The 20,793-nt window shown below is 39.8% G+C and overlaps 1 protein-coding gene across 1 annotated transcript; it reads left to right on the forward strand.

Annotated features, from left to right (window-relative positions):
• Window positions 1-818: 818 nt before the first annotated feature.
• Window positions 819-1,680, forward strand: LOC141587595 (uncharacterized). The gene is made up of 2 exons (XM_074409070.1): window positions 819-956; window positions 1,012-1,680. Exons 1-2 carry the CDS (start codon window positions 819-821, stop codon window positions 1,678-1,680), a joined length of 807 nt encoding a protein of 268 aa, XP_074265171.1.
• The last annotated feature ends 19,113 nt before the right edge of the window (window positions 1,681-20,793 follow it).

The raw sequence follows: 20,793 nt of genomic DNA on the forward strand, positions 1-20,793 counted from the left end.
ATCCAACCCGAAAATAACCCCACAATACATAACGAACCGAAAAAACTCGAATGTTTTTTTTCTCTTATTCATTGACTCGAAAATAACCCGACCTGACCCGATATAAATGAAAGATCCAAACTTATCCGACCTGACCCGAATTAGCTCGAAATAAATGGAGGACCCGAATTGACCCGACCCGAATTGCCCCGTTTGCCAGGTCTACTTTGTACCCCTACCTTGGTGTCGAAAGGTGTAAATGTGTACACCCAAACTCAAGATTCGAGTTTGACCCGAACCTGAATTGACCTATCGTGAATATTTATTATTGCACACGGATTATTAACCATAAATAACTTGATAATAGGTGACCTAAAAATGATCCAACCTGGAAGTTTGCAAACCTAAGATTGATCCGAGCCAAAACCAATATCGACCCGATTAACCCGTTTGTCAAGTCTGCCGACGACAACTCCACGAGAGAAAATTGATTGGGAATTGCTTTGGATAAGATAAAAATTGAAAGGCAATTTCAGGAAAACGCCTAAATTGACAGATAAAACAAATTAAAAATATAAAAGTAACATTTTGCCATCCCCTGCCATGTTTTTACCTCTCCAGTTCTCCTTTGCAAATTAATCAACATTTGGTATTCTTTGTTTTTTCTCCGTTACAAATTAATTGTTCTTGAAATCACGGAGTTTTCTCAAAACCCTTAAACACCCTTTTTTTTGGTTTATTTGGCGTTGCGATTGTTTATATTGTTCATCTTTTAATAATTTCAGTGTGAATAATCAAGAACCCATCATTTCTCTCTGTTTTGATCGATTCTCCAAGAAATGCGAGAAAATGAAGAGCGAGAGAAGAAGACGAAATCTTCATCAAATTCCACCCTTATTTCCGAATTGTGTACATACCACCACGATCTTTATACCCAAATTCTCGCAAATTTACCCCAAAACCGTGTTAAGATTCAGGTGCGTATGTAAATCTTGGTGCTCCATTATTGATAATCCTGATTTCGTTACCCAGCATCATAATCTTTGCAAAATCAATTCCGTTAGTAGTAAATTACTAGTAGCCCTCGAGGGGTCGGGTCGGAATGGGATGCACGGATGCTTGTTGACAGTTCGTCGTGCTGATACTTTTCGAAAAACTGATCACATCTTTAAGAGTTCGCAAAGGTATCGTATATTAGGGGAGTTTGTAATGAGTTCTTTGTTAATTCACCCCTTAATTAGTTCTGGTCGTCAAGAACCGTTGATGTTATGGAACCCTTGTATTAGAAAGTCGTTGCGAATTCCCCTTTCTCCATTGTCCTCCTTTGGGTCGCTCAGTTATACATTTGGGTTTGCGCCTTGCTGTAACGATTATAAAGTCGTTGTTATGACAATTCGACGGAGTCAGGGACCTCAGGGTACAGATGTCATGAATATGTGTGTTGCAGTTTATACGCTCAGTGATCAACAATGGTCTCTTAGAAACGATGGCCTCAATATGTCTATTTCTTACTTTTTGCGTTTGTTATGGGGATATCCCAAACCGGGTTTTTTCTTCCAAGGAGCAGCACATTGGATTGGTGATGACCCAAATGGAGATGGTAACTCTGCTGATTGTTCAACTCATTTAGTTTCTCTTGACTTTGATTTGGAAAAATTCAATTACTTGGAACTGCCATTTGCTAAGAGGGGGAGGGGGTGAATTAGGTACTATTTAAAAATTTAACTACAACTTTATTAATTAAAGTGAGTTAAGAGAACACAAGAGAAGAGAGAATACTTCGAGTAATATTGAGAGATTACACGAGTACTAAAATGAGTGCCTGCTGAAGTATGAATGTAACAACCGTTCGGATTGTATCTATTTGTCTCGATTTATGGAATACAGATTTGCAGACCAAATGTGACAGTATGATGAACTGTTACTTCGAAATGTAAGCAAAGCAAGACAAACAAAAATAAAAGAGCAGCGGAAATAAAGTAAGGTAAATGAACACGAGATTTTTGAATTGGTTCGGCAAGAAACTCAAGTGCCTACGTCCAATCTACTTTTTATTGATTTCTTTTAGTGATCTACTCCGACAACTAAAAGACCCATACAATAAAAACACCAACCTACTCCGGTTGTAAAGCTAGTCCAAGAACTACTCCGTTCTTGTGACAAGCCAACTCGCAACCTACTCCGGTTGCCAAGAGTTAAAGACTACTCCGTCCTAAACTCTACTAACACACTTAGAATGTTATGGGATCAAGTTTCCACTAACATATTCTTAGCAAAGAATAGAGATGGACAACTTTTACAAGATCAACAATTCATAAGCAAGAGAGTTTAGTATGTTAAAAATGTGCCACGACTGTAACAACTTGAAGACTCTTAGAAGATTTGCAAAGGACACTCGGTTTTAAAGCTTTGAAAAAACAATTTTGCAAACTTGAAATTAATTTCAGAAAGAAGTCTTGGTATTTTATGAAGGAGATGGCTCGCCTTTTATAGAGAGAAAAGGTGAGGAGGTTGCTAGGGTTTTGAAGGGTCAAAGACCACACATGTGAAGAGCCTTAGCAACCACTCAAAACTTTCACCAAAGAAGGTCCTTTTGCAAAGGCAAGAATAGAGAAAGAGTGTTTGAAAGATATCCTTAAAAGCTCATGCAAATTCAGAAAACAAAGAGAGAAAAGACAAGTCACATGATGACAAGTTTACACAAATATGGCAAAAAGCATTTCTTGTTTTCTTAAAGGACCAAAGGGTCAAATTTGCATAAAAAGGAAATATTTTGAAATTAATAATTATTCAAACCACTCTTTATTGAAGGCCAACTCCTAATAAAAATCTGAAGTTTATCTTTGAAAACTAAGAGACACGTGAAAGATTTTCGAAAGATAAAAAGGCTTCAAGTGTTACGAATTGTGGCAACAATCCAAGCAGCTGTTTACTAATGAAAGTAACAGTCGTCTTGACTGTTTCTATTACTCTAAGATACTCTACTTTCTCACTTGTACATTAGATGACACTAAGACTCAATACAATGGGATGATTAACAACTTCAACACTTCTTAATCCATGCTTGATTAAATCATTAATCCTGAAAAGGTACACTAAGATAACACAAATTAAATGGGCATGTTATCATCAATATAAGGAACCCAACAAATTCCCCCTTTGATGATGACAAGCCCCAAACGAATGTATAAGCAATGTAAACACCTTAATTCAAGATTTTAAACAAGCAAGATCAAATGAGAGAAGGGACAATATTACCTTACCTAAGGCAAGAGCTAAAATCAAACTAGCCATGACAATTTTACATTGCCCCAAAACAAGATTTAAAGTTAAGAAGGTTAGGCAAGACATTAGTTAATCAAAATGCAAAGAGATTAAGAGCATGAGTTTACCTTTTCCCCCTCTTGACATCATCAAACGGATAGGGATGTCAAAGGCATTAGAGTGCAAATAACCACAAGAAAACACAAAAAGACACATATAACCGTGACAAGGTAACAAAGTCAACATAAACATACTGATTAAACATAAGTTCACCATAGTTCACCACGGCTAAAGAAAGTTTAAGATACACCACCAAGCATCAAAATAACGAGTAAAGAAAAATAGTCTTAGAAGGGCACAACACGGTGGGACAAAATGAAAAAAGGTAAGGGCAAGGTCAAGGGGGCCGAGAATAGAAGGGATAGGCTAAGGGGAGGAAGCTTGTTCACCATCCGAGCCACTACCCATGGGATCATCATCCAATGGAGCATCATCACCATGTTCCTTTGTTGAGACAAGAGTGGATATAATGTCCACTTCTCCACGAATGAGGTCCACGGTGGAGGCAAGGGCCGAGATCGCCAAATCCTTTTGATGAGCATCGTGCTTAATCCAAGCACTCAATTCAGGCACGGCTTGAAGAACTTCCCGCATACTACCCGTATTCACTTGACTAGACGACCCACCCTCCGGATCCGTCTTAATTGTCACAGAAATCAATTCATCATTTTCCACTTTGATAAGCATTTTCCCCATTTGACCATTACTCATAATGTCACACATGTCTAATGACCCCAAGCTAGTACTCACTAATACCCCATGTGCTTTGAGCACAACCGACAACCACATTCCATAGGGTAAGTGTAGCATGCTAGAAGAGGGTCTACGGAGTTTGGTCGAAATAAGATGAAATCGCTTAAACATTAGCCCAACTAAGTTCACCTTCTTGTGAGTTGCAATGTGATAGATTAAATATTGTTGGGCTATGGAAAGTTTTCCCCGGTCACCCGAAGGGTAAATGGAAAGACACAACATATTAAAGACAATTCGAAGAGGAGGGGGTATTTGGGTGTTACTAACTGGACCACAAGAGACTGCTTTAGGACACACGACTTGAGCAACGCCGAGGGGTGAGGCGTAAGGTAAAGCAACCCAGGTTTCGGAGGGGAGTTTGTCATAACCTCCGGTTGGGATACCAAGGGCGGTAGCAAAATCAGATTGAGTAAGTTTCAGAGGCTTACCATTCACCTTAGCCGTGAGGAATTCACCCGATTTGTCAACTCGGACGGATGCAAAGAATTGAATCACCTCACTCACAAAGACCGGTTCACGCATTTCCAACAATTTTTCCCAACCTTGAGCCAAAATCATGTCACGGACAGTGTGAAAGGCGGGAGGCTCGAACCAAGTTTGGTTGTAAACCCGAGGAGAATGGATGGCTTTGGGATTCATCAACCTCTCACAGTTTTTGTAGATAGAGGTAGGAAGATCTAGACTTTCAAGGTGATCCCAAACAAGAGCCAAGTCCCATTTAGAGGTTAGGGAAACCGAATCTGTGGGAGAAAGGTACACTAATTTCTTCTTTGAAGGTTTCGATTTTTTTAATGGTGGTTCACTGGGTGTTTCAACAGGAGGATTGATAGTGGGGTTTTCAATGTTGCTTTGCTCGACACTTTCAGAAATGGGGGGTAATTGGGATGAAGAAGCTTTATCTTTTCTTTTGTTGTTTTTCTTTACCGGAATCGGATCAGATTCGGCAGACTTGGTTGGATTCTCATTCAAATCGAACTCAGTTTCTTCAATATCATCAACATTCACCGTAACCGGTTCAGAGGAAGAGCTTGGGACAACGGTACTCTTCTTCCGACCTCCTCGAGTACGACGCCCTACCATGGTGGAGATGGGGATGTCGTCGGATGATGGTGGAACAGTGGAGAGAGGGGTTGGAAGAGGGTTTGGTAGATCTGGGTTCGGTGATGGGGTTGGAGTCGTGTTTGAGGTTTGTGGAGGAAAGGCATGGGAGATTTTAGGTGAAGTCATGTTTGGAGTTGTTGTTGTTGGTGGGTCAGATGTGACGGGTGGTGAGGTCATTTTTGTGGGTTTGACGGGTATAGGTGTGTTGAAGGATGTTTTTACCATGGTGGGTTAAGGGTAGGTTAGTGGGTAGGTGAGATGGTAGGATTTGGGAGATGAAGAGATGGATGTTGTGGGTTAGTAAGTTTGGACGGGTGGTTGAGGATAGAAGGTGGGTTGAAGGGAGTGAATGGCCCAATAAATGAGGGAGGTGAGGTAGTTGGCCCAACTAAACACATTTAATCACTCGAGGTAAAACGCAAGGTAACATATTATAAACGTAAATTTAGATATGAGGTTGAGTGATTACCGACTCACGAATACGGTGTCAATTTTTGGTCTAAAAATGATGTCAATGCACTTAGAATACTTAATAACATATATCCAATTTTAATTTAATCAATTAAGGAAATTTTTAAAACTCATACTAAAAATCACAAGCAATTAATTAACCCAATTTCTAGTCTAAATTTCTCAAAATGTTCTCTTGCAAGTGGGTTAGTGAAAATATCGGCAATTTGATTCTCGGTTTTGCAAAAGATAAGTTTAATATGTCCTTTTTCCACATGATCACGAATAAAATGGTGATGAATATCAATATGTTTGGTTTTAGAGTGTTGAATAGGATTTTTGGAAATATTTATTGCACTCGTATTATCACACATTAAGGGAATGGAGTCCAAAATAATACCAAAATCCAAGAGTTGTTGTTTTACCCAAAGGAGTTGAGAACAACAATGTGCCGCACTAACATACTCACTTTCGGCCGTAGAAAGAGCTACCGTGTTTTGTTTCTTTGAGCCCCAAGAAGTCAAGCAAGGACCCAAGAACGTTGCAATTCCGGAGGTACTCTTTCTATCCTCCGTGCACCCCGCATAGTCCGCATCCGAAAAGCCTATGAGATCAAAAGGACAATTTAAGGGGTACCATAAGTAAAGATTTTGTGTTCCAATCAAATACCGAAGAATTCGTTTAACGGCTTTAAAATGTGATTCTTTCGGATTTGCTTGAAACCTAGCACATAAACAAACACTAAAGAGAATGTCGGGACGACTTGCGGTCAAGTAGAGAAGTGAGCCTATCATACCTCTATACACCTTATCACTAACATTCTTACCGAGTTCATCTTTGTCCAATTTGGACCCGGCTACCATAGGTGTATCATGAGGCTTACCATTAGTCATCCCAAATTTATTAAGCATTTCCTTAATATACTTTTGTTGATGGATCATGATTCCATCCTTTGATTGCTTAATTTGGAGCCCAAGGAAAAATCCTAGCTCACCCATCATGCTCATTTCAAACTCCGATTTCATTAGTTCCGAAAAATATAAGTAAAGGAGTTCATTTGTTGCACCAAATGTAATGTCATCAACATATACTTGTACAACCAACAGTTCGTCTGACTGTGACTTTAAGAACAATGTTTTGTCAACGGAGCCTCTTTTAAAACCATTTTCAATAAGAAACTTAGACAATCTATCATACCAACACCTTGGTGCTTGTTTTAAACCATAAAGAGCTTTGTCTAATTTGAAAACATGGGTAGGCAAGTCATTGTTCTCAAAACCCGGTGGTTGCTCTACAAAGACATCTTCTTCCAAATATCCATTTAAGAAAGCGGTTTTAACATCCATTTGGAAGAGTTTAATGCCTTTGTGAGCCGCAAAACTATAAGCAATCGTATGGCCTCAAGTCTAGCTACCGGTGCATAGGTTTCATCGTAATCAATACCCTCTTGTTGGTTATAACCTTGCACCACTAGTCTAGCCTTGTTCCTTACAATTTCTCCCGAGTCATCAAGCTTATTGCGAAAGACCCACCTAGTACCAATGACGGTACGATTAGGCGGTCTAGGGACTAAGTGTCATACCTCGTTTCTTTTGAATTGATTGAGTTCTTCTTGCATAGCAAGCAACTTGATCTGCATCGGTCAAGGCGATTGTTACATTTGAAGGTTCAATTTGAGAAAGGAAGGCATTGTGGGCACAATACTCATTGAGATGAGCGAGATTGTTGAGGGATGATCTTGTTCGAATTCCCGAGTTGAGATCACTTGTGAGATTAGTGAGTGGATGAGAGCTTTGATGTTTCCACTTCTTTGGAACAATGGTTTCTTGTTCCCCCTCAGCAGCATCAGTCATAGTGACTGTTTCTTTTGGCCTGGAGTGATCTTCATCATTACTATTTTGGGTTGCTTCAGTTCTGGAGGTGGAGGCAACGGTTGGGACTGTTGCTTCCAGAGAAGAAACAGTAGCAGATGTGCTACGTGTTCCCCCTGAGTTGCTGATATCCTTTGAAGGTGACAGTCCCTGTGTCTGTTGCAATTCAGCGTTGGGAGTTTCTTCATCCTCGAACACGAAGTCCTTTCGAACAAGACCAATCTCAAACTCACCGTCATCACTATCATTATCATCATTCACGTTTTGTACCTGTCCAAGCACACTAGATTCATAAAAAATGACATGAATGCTTTCTTCAATTAACAAGGTTCGTTTATTGTAGACTTTATAGGCCTTGCTATGATCGGAGTAACCAATAAATACTCCTTCATCACTACGTGGATCGAACTTACCCAAGTTGTTTTTACCATTGTTATGAACAAACATTTGCTTCCAAAACATCTAAAATATGAAATGTTGGGTTTTCTTCCACGTAGCGATTCATAGGGAGTTTTATTCAATATACTCCTTATCATGACACGATTATGAATGTAGCAAGCGGTATTTACCGCTTCGGCCCAAAAGTTCTTAGGCAACTTACTAGATAATAGCATTGTTCTAGCCATTCCTTCAAGGGTTCTATTCATCCTTTCAACCACACCATTTTGTTGTGGTGTTCTAGGAGCCGAGAAGTTATGGTCTACATCATTGTCATCACAATAAGCACCAAATGATGAGTTTTCGAATTCGGTTCCGTGATCGGTTCTCATTGAAACAAGTTTTAAGCCAAGTTTATTTTGAATCTTTCTTAACCAAATTAGAAACTCATCAAATGTCTTCTCCTTAGAGCTTAGGAAGAGTGCCCAAACGAACCTAGAGTAATCATCAACAATGACACACACATAATGACTACCACCTCTACTTCTAGTTCTCATTGGTCCACACAAGTCGATATGTAAAAGTTGCAAAGGTTGAGATGTACTCATAATTCTTTTGGATTTAAAGGAACTTCTAACATGTTTACCTCTAGCACATTCATCACATACTTTATCAAAATCAAACTTCATATTAGGAATGCCTTCAACTAAGTCAAGTCTTTTAAGGGTATTAAGAGTTTTTGTACTAACATGACCAAACCTTTTATGCCATAACCAAGGATCATTGTTCATTACACTCATGCAAGACATGGTGTGACCGGATAGAGAGTTCAAGTTAATTAAGTAAACATCTTTGACACGTCTTCCTTCGAGTATTAGTTCATTAGTAGTGGCATCAAATATTCGACACATATTAGCACTAAATTCTACAAAATTACCCTTATCACAAAGTTGAGAAATGCTAAGGAGATTATGTTTCAAACATTTGACAAGCCGCACATTGTCGACACAAAGTAATGGTGACTTACCAACCTTTCCAATGCCAATTACTTCACCTTTCTTGTTGTCACCAAACCTTACCGTGCCACCATTGTATGCTTTATGTGAGAGGAATTGGCTTCTATCACCCGTCATGTGATGAGAGCATCCACTATCCAAGTACCAATTGCGGCCGCCTCTCACCAAGCCCTACACAAGATTAGATTTTGAGTTTAGGAACCCAAACAAACTTGGGTCCCCTTTTGTGATCCACATATCTTATGGTATCTTTCCTAATCCATATTTTCTTTATTGTTTTGATGTTTTTGTTAATGTAATCAAATCGTTTTGTACACCCATTGAAAACATGACCATTGTTACCACAATAATTGCAAATGATGTATTCGGGAAGACCCACGTATTTTCTCCTTCTAAAATCAGTTTTAGGCTTCTGGATGCAACGATCGGCCCGACTGTTCCATTTGAACCCCAAACCAGCAGTTTTGTTACATCTCTCGGTTTGATTCGTGAGGAAGTTTAACACGGTTTGACTTCCTTCCCATTTTTCAGTGATGTTGTTAGCATTAACAAGTTCATTGGTCAAGTCTTTAACCCTAGAGAGGAGATGCAAATTCTTTTCTTTTTCTCTCTTGAGTTCATCATTGTTAACACTTTCTATGGACAATCTTTTCTCAAATGTTGAAGTTATGGGTGTGGTTGTTGAGTTTAGACACGAGGTATATGAGTCTTTCTTTGGACTCTTCATAATTAGATGTCATCTCGTCAAGTCTTTTGTTTAGATCAACGATTTCATCGGATCTATGATGAGGAGAAGACCTAGAAGTGCTACATTCGGGCATACCTTTTTGAAAGAAAGTAAGCCTATCATGGAGAACTTCTATTTCATTCTTGAGACAAACAACCTCACCCTTAAGACACTTGTTTTCATTTTCCAAACATTTAATCTTTTCTTTAGACTTGTCTAAATCCTTGTCAGAAGCAACAGTCTTAGACACTGTTTCTCTTAAGTCTACAACTTCAACTACAAAGTCATAGATCTCATTCTCAAGAGTATCTTTGTCCTTCAAAAGATCATCCCGTTCCTTGGTTAGTGAAGAAACTTGCATCACCAAGGTAGTGTTGACATTTTCAAGGTCAGAGACGTCCGTTGGGGTCAACCTAAGACGCTCTAGTTCTTTAGTCAAATGTTTGTTTAACTTGTTGACTCTTTTAACTTCATCATAGGCCTCAGAGGTGACAGTGACGCTGTCTGTTGCTTTTAGTTCATTTTTAAGATTAAAGTTCTCTTGAGCAATTTCCTCAATTTCATTTTGCATTACCTCAAGCTTATCATTTTGAAACCGACACTTATCAAGAAGTTGATCAAGAAGCTTACATACTTTCTCTTTGGAGTAAGTTCTAGCCTTGGCCTTTAGATGATTTACCTCGTTGTCGGAATCGGAGTCGGAATCGTCGGGATTAGCCATGAGGCATCTTAAGTGTTCAAGTTTTGAGGTTTTTGAGACTTTTTCTTTACCATGATTTGTAAGACACATTTTAGCCTCTAGTTCCTCATCTTCCTCGGAGTCGGACATTCCCCAAATAGCACTCATGACTCTATGTTTATAGTCCTTTTTAACCTTTTCTCTTCTTTCCTTTGATTTGATTTCTTCCCACTTGGGACATTGTTTAATTTGGTGAGTTTTATCACCACATTTAAAGCATCCCACGGTGGAGTTAGGTCGTTTCTTAGGAAAGCGTTTTTTCGAGTAATTATTAGTGAACCTTTTGCTTCCTTGTCCATTGACCAACCCGGCTAGATTCCTTGTGAACATAGCAAACTCGTCTTCCTCCTCATCTTCTCCATCACTTGGAGAGGATGTGAGGGCGAGACTCTTTCCCTCTGAGGACTCACTAGAATGCTTATCGAGGTTAAACTCGTGAGCCATTAGTGATCCCATTAGTTCATGAAGAGATAGGGTTGACAAGTCTTTAGCTTCCTCTATGGCGGTGACTTTAGGTTGCCATTTAGGGGTTAGACTACGAAGGATTTTTCGAATGATGTCCTCGGACTCGAAATTCCTTCCTAGACTTTTAATCTCATTAATAATACAAGAAAAACGTGAAGAGAAACTATTTAAGGACTCGTCTTTTGACATTCTAAACATCTCGTATTGTTGCATGAGAAGGTCAATACGGTGTTTTCTTACTTGGGACGTCCCTTCATAGGCAAGTACAAGAGAATCCTAAATAGATTTTGCCGTAGGACATCCGGAAATACGACTAACTTCCCCCTCACCAACACAACGTTGAAGAATCGACATTGCTTTGGAATTCTTTTCGGCAAGTTTGAAGTCGTTTTCATTGTAATTTCTTTCCTCTTTTGTCTTGGTGAAACCGTTTAAGATATCGGTTTCCTCGATGGCAAGAGGTCCATTTTGGATGATGTTCCAACATTGATAATCAATACTTTTGATGTAATGTTCCATTTTGAGTTTCCACCATCCAAAATTGAACCGGTAAAAGACCAGGGATCTTGGAGTGTTTCTCGGAATCCATTACCCACGAATCAAACTCTAAGACGATTAGCCTCGATCAAGAGCACGAGGCTCTGATACCAATTGTTGAGTTTATGGATTCAAGTACCTAAGAGGGGGAGGGGGTGAATTAGGTACTATTTAAAAATTTAACTACAACTTTATTAATTAAAGTGAGTTAAGAGAACACAAGAGAAGAGAGAATACTTCGAGTAATATTGAGAGATTACACGAGTACTAAAATGAGTGCCTGCTGAAGTATGAATGTAACAACCGTTCGGACTGTATCTATTTGTCTCAGTTTATGGAATACAGACTGCAGACCAAATGTGACAGTATGATGAACTGTTACTTCGAAATGTAAGCAAAGCAAGACAAACAAAAATAAAAGAGCAGCGGAAATAAAGTAAGGTAAATGAACACGAGATTTTTGAATTGGTTCGGCAAGAAACTCAAGTGCCTACGTCCAATCTACTTTTTATTGATTTCTTTTAGTGATCTACTCCGACAACTAAAAGACCCATACAATAAAAACACCAACCTACTCCGGTTGTAAAGCTAGTCCAAGAACTACTCCGTTCTTGTGACAAGCCAACTCGCAACCTACTCCGGTTGCCAAGAGTTAAAGACTACTCCGTCCTAAACTCTACTAACACACTTAGAATGTTATGGGATCAAGTTTCCACTAACATATTCTTAGCAAAGAATAGAGATGGACAACTTTTACAAGATCAACAATTCATAAGCAAGAGAGTTTAGTATGTTAAAGTAACAGTAGCCACGACTGTAACAACTTGAAGACTCTTAGAAGATTTGCAAAGGACACTCGGTTTTAAAGCTTTGAAAAAACAATTTTGCAAACTTGAAATTAATTTCAGAAAGAAGTCTTGGTATTTTATGAAGGAGATGGCTCGCCTTTTATAGAGAGAAAAGGTGAGGAGGTTGCTAGGGTTTTGAAGGGTCAAAGACCACACATGTGAAGAGCCTTAGCAACCACTCAAAACTTTCACCAAAGAAGGTCCTTTTGCAAAGGCAAGAATAGAGAAAGAGTGTTTGAAAGATATCCTTAAAAGCTCATGCAAATTCAGAAAACAAAGAGAGAAAAGACAAGTCACATGATGACAAGTTTACACAAATATGGCAAAAAGCATTTCTTGTTTTCTTAAAGGACCAAAGGGTCAAATTTGCATAAAAAGGAAACATTTTGAAATTAATAATTATTCAAACCACTCTTTATTGAAGGCCAACTCCTAATAAAAATCTGAAGTTTATCTTTGAAAAATAAGAGACACGTGAAAGATTTTCGAAAGATAAAAAGGCTTCAAGTGTTACGAATTGTGGCAACAATCCAAGCAGCTGTTTACTAATGAAAGTGTGATCGTCTTGACTGTTTCTATTACTCTAAGATACTCTACTTTCTCACTTGTACATTAGATGACACTAAGACTCAATACAATGGGATGATTAACAACTTCAACACTTCTTAATACATGCTTGATTAAATCATTAATCCTGAAAAGGTAAACTAAGATAACACAAATCAAATGGGCATGTTATCATCAATATAAGGAACCCATCACGTTGTAACTTGTAAGCCTCAAACAATGAATCGCTCCTACAAAATAAGGTTCTCGATCTTCTTTATACTTGAAAAATAATGTTCTGCAGTTTATATGATTGACAGGGAAACTATAGAATGCGCTAGCTGGCGGCTAGTAAATGATGAACCAATATGAATGCTTTATTTTCAATGGAGCCAACTTTTCGTTGGTTAGTTTTCGTCATGATTCAATCAAATTGAATGATTGACGAAATTGTTTGTCTGTCTTATAATGTGAATTAGCAACCAGAGCAATGCAATTCTAGAAGGCAGAGGGTTAATCTTCTGATTACTGTTTATTTCTACCACCTCCGGAACCAAGCAATGTCGCATCTGTGCCATTGCCCGTCATGCAACGCCCACCTCATCATGGAGCACCATCAACATCCCACTTGCCTTACTACCTCTAAACACTGACCAATCTTTTGATTACTGTTATGTTTCTACCATCATGGAGCACCATAAACAGCGTCAGTCCGTAGAGACGACAGCCAGAAGGTGGGAGCCACCATAGTCCAGGTATCATTCCAAAAATAAATTCTTCTGTTTTGATTACTGTTATGTTTCTAATTAACATTGTACTCCGTAAGTAGTATTCCTTCATTACAATTAAAAACAGTAAGAACTAATTAACAGAGTTCAAACTTCAAACAATGTTTGCTACGACAAACTACTGAATCGTGATTACAACAACTTCAAAATTATAATTACATATTTAATACGGAGGAAGTAACCACATACGGATCAGAGGACGATGGTTGTTTCTAGCAAACAAATTGAACCGATTTAAAGAACAAACCAAGCTTCTCCATTCGTCTTCTGCCAACATAACCTAAACGAGACATAGAGCATCCCGTTAATACCTCCAACTCCTTTGTAATTCCATAGCTGTCGTCAAATTGAACCGATTTCTCCAACTTGTCTAAGGCACGGCGAGCCGCCTGCCTCTCTTCTTGTCGCCACCTTTGGTTCTCTAATAATTCCTTAGTTCTTGCTTTCTCGTCACGCTTTTTTATCACTTCATATGACTTAGCGATGATGTTTGCATATCGAGCTCTCAACATTGAGGCGCGTAATTCCTTTGCATCTTCTTCGACAATCTTCAACTTCTTCGTCATCTGTTGGTTTTCATGGTCTTCAACTCCACGGCTCCTCTTAATTCCTGCCATTATTGTGATTCACTTCCTTATGTTGTAATTTGTAAAACTAGAGAGTTTTTTTGTAAGATTGAAATTTGTTGTAAGAGAATAAATTAATGGAGGAGAATTGTGTTGGAGTAAATAAAGTGATGACGGTAATTAGAAGAAGTTATGTGGGTAATTGTGTGAGTGTGTCGGTGTAAAAGTTTCCTAAAACTCGAAAACGTGTCTAGTTAAGTTGGCATTCTATTTACTTGTCGTTTTACCGACTTAACTATTTGAATTTCAATTTCAATTAGATTATAACTTTTTATTTTTGATATTTCGAACTAGTATAATTCCCGTGTTAAAGTACAACATTTTTTAGATTTATTTTATAAGGAGACTTTTCAATTAAATTATTTGCATAAAAAACTATTCTTTTAATTTTATGTTATAATCTACTAAATTAATACGGAGTAATATTAATAAGAGGTAGAAATTTTTTTTTTACTAAAGGTTACTTTTAAGCAAGTTATTTTATACTGATAAAAATAATGGTATAGCATTACATGCAACTAATTTATGACATTAATAATACAAGTAAATTAGTTGTATAATCTAATTAAAACGCGTATTGACCTTAAAACGAAAATCGGTAAAATAGTAGGCTAATTCAAAATGGGCTATTGATAGTAATAGAATCTTCTACCTAAGGCAACAAAGTGCCGTTGACAAGAAGAGCCAAATCAAAGCTCCAGGAGCCGTTGCACAAATATATGAATCATAGCCAAATGATTCTTTTCCTTATTTAGCTTATAGACAAACTTATCATTATATTGTATAAATAGGAGAAAGATGGAAAAGCTGTACACAATATTGAAAGAATAATAATATCCTAAAATCATACGGTTATCAATTCTAATATGGTATCAGAGCCACAAGGCTCTGGTCATAATGAGGCCAATCCCCTCTTCAAACAGACCAGAACCCACAAAACAAAAACATGGCCTCATTTACTCCTCCAGACCCAACTCCAAGCTCCACAAGCCCTGCTATCAATGAAATCCACAAACAAGGGGCAAAGAAGCAGCCAAATAAAGGCCTTGCCGAGACCACTAGTGACCCAACACCTTCACAAACCGAATTGGGCCGTGGTCACCGTTTAAAAATCCCAAATTCTAATTTAAAAGACTTTGTTCGGCCACCCGTCCACCCATCAACTCACTTGTTCTCCGCATCATCATCATCCTCAGGTACTAAATTTCCGATTTCTCATTATATTAGCAACGGTAAATTTTCTCCTAATCATCAAATTTTCTTGTCCGCCGTGACCAACAATTACGAGCCTAGTTCTTTTAAAGAAGCCGTGCAGGTACCCGAATGGCAAGCCGCCATGCAACTTGAACTCGACGCACTCCAGAAAAATAACACTTGGACCGTGGAAGATCTTCCCCCCAACAAAAAGGCGATAGGGTGCAAATGGGTGTATAAAATAAAATACAACGCCAACGGGACTATCGAACGATACAAAGCTCGACTAGTTGTCATGGGGAATTGTGGACAGCGGGGGGCCACAGGGGCGCTTGGGAAACAAGCGTTTGCATTTGTATGGAGTCGCCACCAATTTTTATGGGAAATTGGAACCGTTCGAATACCTCGTGTCATGTCAAGACACAAAGTAGAGACATGAACACTAAGCAATCGTTACCCTTAGCATTCTATGTCTAGAATGACTCTCGTGGATGCCAATGAACACGGGTGTTCACAGATATCTGGAGTAAGGGGTGAGGGTACGTATTAGGAAGCTCTTTTGATCGAACACCTAATCCCGCCCGCCTCGATAGCGGCCTCTACTAATGATTAGGGAAGTTATTCGTACTTGATATATCGTCGGCTATATGCATGCAATGCAACATCCAAGTTTTAATCCTAACATGTGAATTTAACTAAGTGGGTTGACAGTTAATTAGCAAACAATTGGGTCGAAGTAGGATTTAATGCTTATTTACATGTGAAAACATACAAGCAATAAAAGAAATACAATAATTATAAATTACAATAATGAAAATTACATTAATTACAAAGGATAGGCGATTTATGTCGAAAATACCTTTAAAACGGATAATTTGAGAAAAGAAAGAAATAAATTATCGAACAGATCAGAAGGTGATAATACGAATAATAGTTAGTTAATACGTAAACTAATTAAACTAAGTCAAAGCAGAAACGGAGTTCGGGACGAACGGCCGAGAACAAAGCAGCGCAGAGCTGCGTCTTTTAGAATAAGCGCGAATGACAGACTGCGTCATTCCTTGGCTTTCGGTCGTTTGTGAAGCCGTAATTGCAAGCCGTTAATGTTAATTGGTGAATTTAATGATTGATTAATGATATTTACTCGGATGAAAGTGATTAATGGGTTATTTAACATGCGAATAAGTCGTGAAAACAGCAAAACATGAATAAGACGGATTTGAATGAATTAACATAAGATGGAATAATGACAGAAGTGAAAAATATTAATGAGTCAAACAAATTAATTCAATTGATTAGGTTAGATATGATAGATTAATGATGAATATGCAATGAACATTTGAATAAACAGATGTAAACTATATCAAAGACGAATTCCAGAAACCCAATATTGACGAATTGAATCTCTACAACCCGGAATTGAATTTAATGACGAAAACCCGCGAATATTGGATTATAAGGGATTTAAGTCGGATTTAACAATGATTAAAACATATTAATGATGATGATTATAATATACATGTGAATTATATGCTATTATGATGAAGAATTGACAAATAAACGAAACAAACAAAAAGATTTTGACGAATAATGAGAGGCGAGCGAAGAAGAAAGGAAGCGGGAAGCTGCGGCGGCCCCTCACGAAGAGGCGCGGCAGAGGCTGCGCTCTTCAAGAGGCGCGGCGATTCTTGCGTCCTTTCTCGACGGTTATCTCTCGGAAATCAGTAAAAAAGAGGTTTTAAAACATGGTTTCAGAAATCGGTTTTAATGGTATTTTTGACATAAACCTTACAATTGATTATACAATAAATAAATACAATAAATAAAAGGAGAGATTTACACCCTCAGACTTACATGTTGACGAAACGAGAAGGACTAAGATATCGATTAGTGATGCTCGACGCGAATGCAAAGAAAGTGCCCTCGTAAGAGGAAAACGATTAATTAATTAAGTTGATTATTGGTGTAGTTGGTCAAATTGGTCGGTCATGCAAACGGGGAATTTGGTACTCGGAAGGATCCGAGCTTACGTGGTCGAAAGTTCAAGCACGTTGACGCCAAAAAGTAAGAACAAAGTCTAGAATGCAAAGGGAGAAGAGAAGGGCGGACACTCGCGTGAGAAATATGAGGAGCGAAGGCTCCTATTTATACTAATCACGTGAAGTAATTAGGGTTTCGGAGACTCTTTGGAAGTGAATCTCGGAAAGATATGAAAAAGATACGAGAAACATGCAGAAAAGGGCACTGGGAAGAGGCGCGGCGTACCACTACGTCTCTTGGAAGAGGCGCGGACCTTTGCGTGCGTTCCCCAGTGGTTTCCTCTGAGAAGAAAGATTTCCGTGTTTGAGTTATGGTAGGACGGAAATAATTCGGTTTTCCTTAATATCTTATGTGAATATTATGGGAAATTACTTACTAAAAGATGAAATTTATGAAATATGGAATAGAAATATCCGGAACATTCCAGAACATTCTGACTCGGGATTTAGCGGGTATCAGAAAATGGAGACGGTTTTAGGCCCGGACTCCGAATGTACTCTAATTACTGTCAAAACGACCGTATCGGGACGTAGATGACAACTAAGAGGTAGACACAAGTATTTGAGCAATCACTTGACGATAATCTTATTTAATTGTCCCAAATCGTTCGCGTATCAAACATGCGGCCCAATCATCACCGGGTGGTTTTGCGGGAGGTGCAGAAATGAGGTATCTCTGAGCCCCCACTTTGACTGAGGCTTGGACAAGGCGAAAGTCAAAGTATAGCCATCAGGTCAATCGAAGATTACAACCTGACGACTATGGCGACGCGAGGCGGCTCAAGGGGTCTGAACCAAGGACTTGTTGTCGGGAACATTTTAGAGTCTGTCGACTATCGGGGAGGGTCGTTTAAAGTCCATTAGACTATGTAAGGAGGCTCGCTTGACCATAAGGAGAGACCATACACGAGACTTCTTCTCGAGATGCTTCCAGAGGTGCGTAGGAGCTAAGGTTGGGCATGGGAGCTAAGGGTAAGACCTAAAGGATACATAAGGATTGGTGCTAGGGTGTGGGACCCTAAAGGAAAGCATCGGCGCGAAGGAGGCCTAAAGTAAGTTCAACTTAAGGGTAACTAAAGCTTGGGTATAGGAACTCTATTGGTTTGGGAACTTGAAGGCTTATGAACCTAAAAGGATTGGGATCCTATAGTCAAAAAATCCTATTTTCGGGTCTACGAACCTAAGAAAGAAGGCTTTGGTTTGGGAACTTCTGGAGAACGACACCTTTGTCGCACTCTGCGGGGGAACAAGAAATATTGTGAGTAGCGAGGACACAAAGCGGAGGCTGCTGAGAGAAAATTGCCTTGGGTAGTCTTGAGAAACAATTGCGAATAGCGAGGACACAAAGCGGGGAAGCGCGAGGGGAAATCTGCTTAGGTAGATCGTCAATCCTTACGTCTTGAGAGAGACAGTACGTCCGCTTACTCTCGCTAGAGACACGATTGGGAATTATTTTTCTTGTCATGAGAGGGAAAGTATATCCGCTTACTCTCGCTGGAGACATAACGAAGGTGTGTCGAATCCTATGAAGGAATGAGTGCTCGTTGCGACAAGCAAAAGGTCTTGGACGGAATAAATAATACGCAACAGTCTGCTGCGGGCTTGGAAATGCGGGCCGGAACGAAAGAAAAATCGCCAAACGGACCAAAAGAATGAAAATAACGCCGGGGAAGAGGCGCACCAAAGATGGGCCTTCAAATAACGAACTCATAACGAATTTTTGAAAATTCGTATGAAGGGAACAAAAGGAAGAGGCGCAGCGCCTGCTGCGTCTATTCCCCAATTTGGTTTTCCTGCGTAAAAACGCGAAAATCAGGAGGTTTTGTTCATTTTTATTCGAAACACAAATCACTCATTTCTCTCTCAAATCTTCACCATTTCCGCCAAGGTTTGATTCAAAAGCTTGCATTAATCATGACTAATCGAGGTATGTGTCTCAATCTTGCATTAATCTTCTACATTTGTCCAATTTTGAGCCGAAAAACCTAGGGTTTATGACCCTTTCGATCGAAAATTTGGGGCTTTTCCCCCAAATGAATTTGCTTTGTCAAATTGACACTAGAAATGGATAGTAGGTAATATTAGGAACATAACCATGTATTTGTTTCGAATTTTCATCAAGTTTTGAGCCTTTGAGTGAAATTTGAGACGGTTTCTGGTGAGCAAGTAAATTGCTTCGAAAATAGCCTTAGGATTGCCCATTTGCGATGAAACTTGATATTTGGGATCCTTGAATGATGGGTAAACTTTCTACCATCTGGTAATTTTGGTTTGTGACAGCTTTTTCAGGACACTTTTCTAGGGCATAATCGCCATTATAGCGAAATGCTGTCGGAATTTCGACTCGAACCCGGAACTAGGCTTCGAATTAGGCTTGACTTGACCCTAATTTACCACATGAGTGATTGGGTTGGTGGAAATATGGCCAAGGATGGCGAGAAAAGGGCGGTTTCAGGGCTTCCGAAGGCTCGAAAATCCTTTAACCAAGGCTTGTCGTCATGTGACGCGGCCTGAATTTGCTTTAATGTTGCAGGTGATGAGGCTTCTACTTCTGGGAGAGCACCCATGGAGATCGACGCTGCTACTGTCGAGGAGGCTTTGGAGCAGGCTTTCACCGCTGCGGTGATGGCTGCTGGGGACGAGGCTCACGAGGAGGAGGCCGTTGAGGAGGAGGAGGCCCCGAGACGGGCCAACGTCGGACGAGGAGGTCGTCGGTGAGAGGGCTCCGCGTGGCCTGAGACTTGGGAGAGCGGGCACCTGGTGTGGGCTGCGGAGAGGTCACCCTGTCCTACGGGACGGTGAAGAGTCCAGTAAATAGGAATTCACTACTCACTACTCATCCCTATTCATTTTTATCCAAATTTCTTTCAAATTTCCTTCAAAACTAAAGATAGCTTTGTTTCAAATCACAATAGGAGGCCGGGAACATCAGGCCGTTCTCGGGTTACACGACGGCGATGGAGCACTACGGCGGGCGTCGGCGGAGGAGGAGGGCCATGATCGAGCGTGGAGCGTTCGGTCCTTTGGTTCAGTTCTGGAGGGATATCGCGAAGAGGAAGTTGCGGGCTAACCTTAGCCTGGTCCGTGCTTTCTTGGACCGATTCTGGGATACGACTTCCACATTTCACATGGCTTTTGGTGAGGTGGGAGTCACTCTGGAGGACTACGACATGATTTACAGTCTGCCGTGCGGGGCCAGGAGGTGGTGTGGCGGAGGCGCCATGAGGGCGGACTCGGCCGAGGCGAGAGATTGATCGGCTGGAACTTGTCGCCAAAAAGGTCTATTCTGATGCGGGTTTGATACCCAGATTCTTACGTTCGAGACTACTTTGCGAGGAAGACCCGGCGGCGGTGACGATTGATGGGAGGAGACGGCTCCTCCTCCCTCGTACATCCCGAGCGAGAGGGCTCG

Source organism: Silene latifolia, chromosome 6 (genome assembly GCF_048544455.1).
Source record: "Silene latifolia isolate original U9 population chromosome 6, ASM4854445v1, whole genome shotgun sequence".
NCBI classification, from domain to species: domain Eukaryota; kingdom Viridiplantae; phylum Streptophyta; class Magnoliopsida; order Caryophyllales; family Caryophyllaceae; genus Silene; species Silene latifolia.

Coding starts and splice junctions, on each gene's coding strand:
- LOC141587595 (XM_074409070.1), top strand. CDS start 819: ATGCGAGAAAATGAAGAGCGAGAGAAGAAGACGAAATCTTCATCAAAT. Junction 957..1,011: donor AAAACCGTGTTAAGATTCAG/GTGCGTATGTAA, acceptor TTCGTTACCCAG/CATCATAATCTTTGCAAAAT.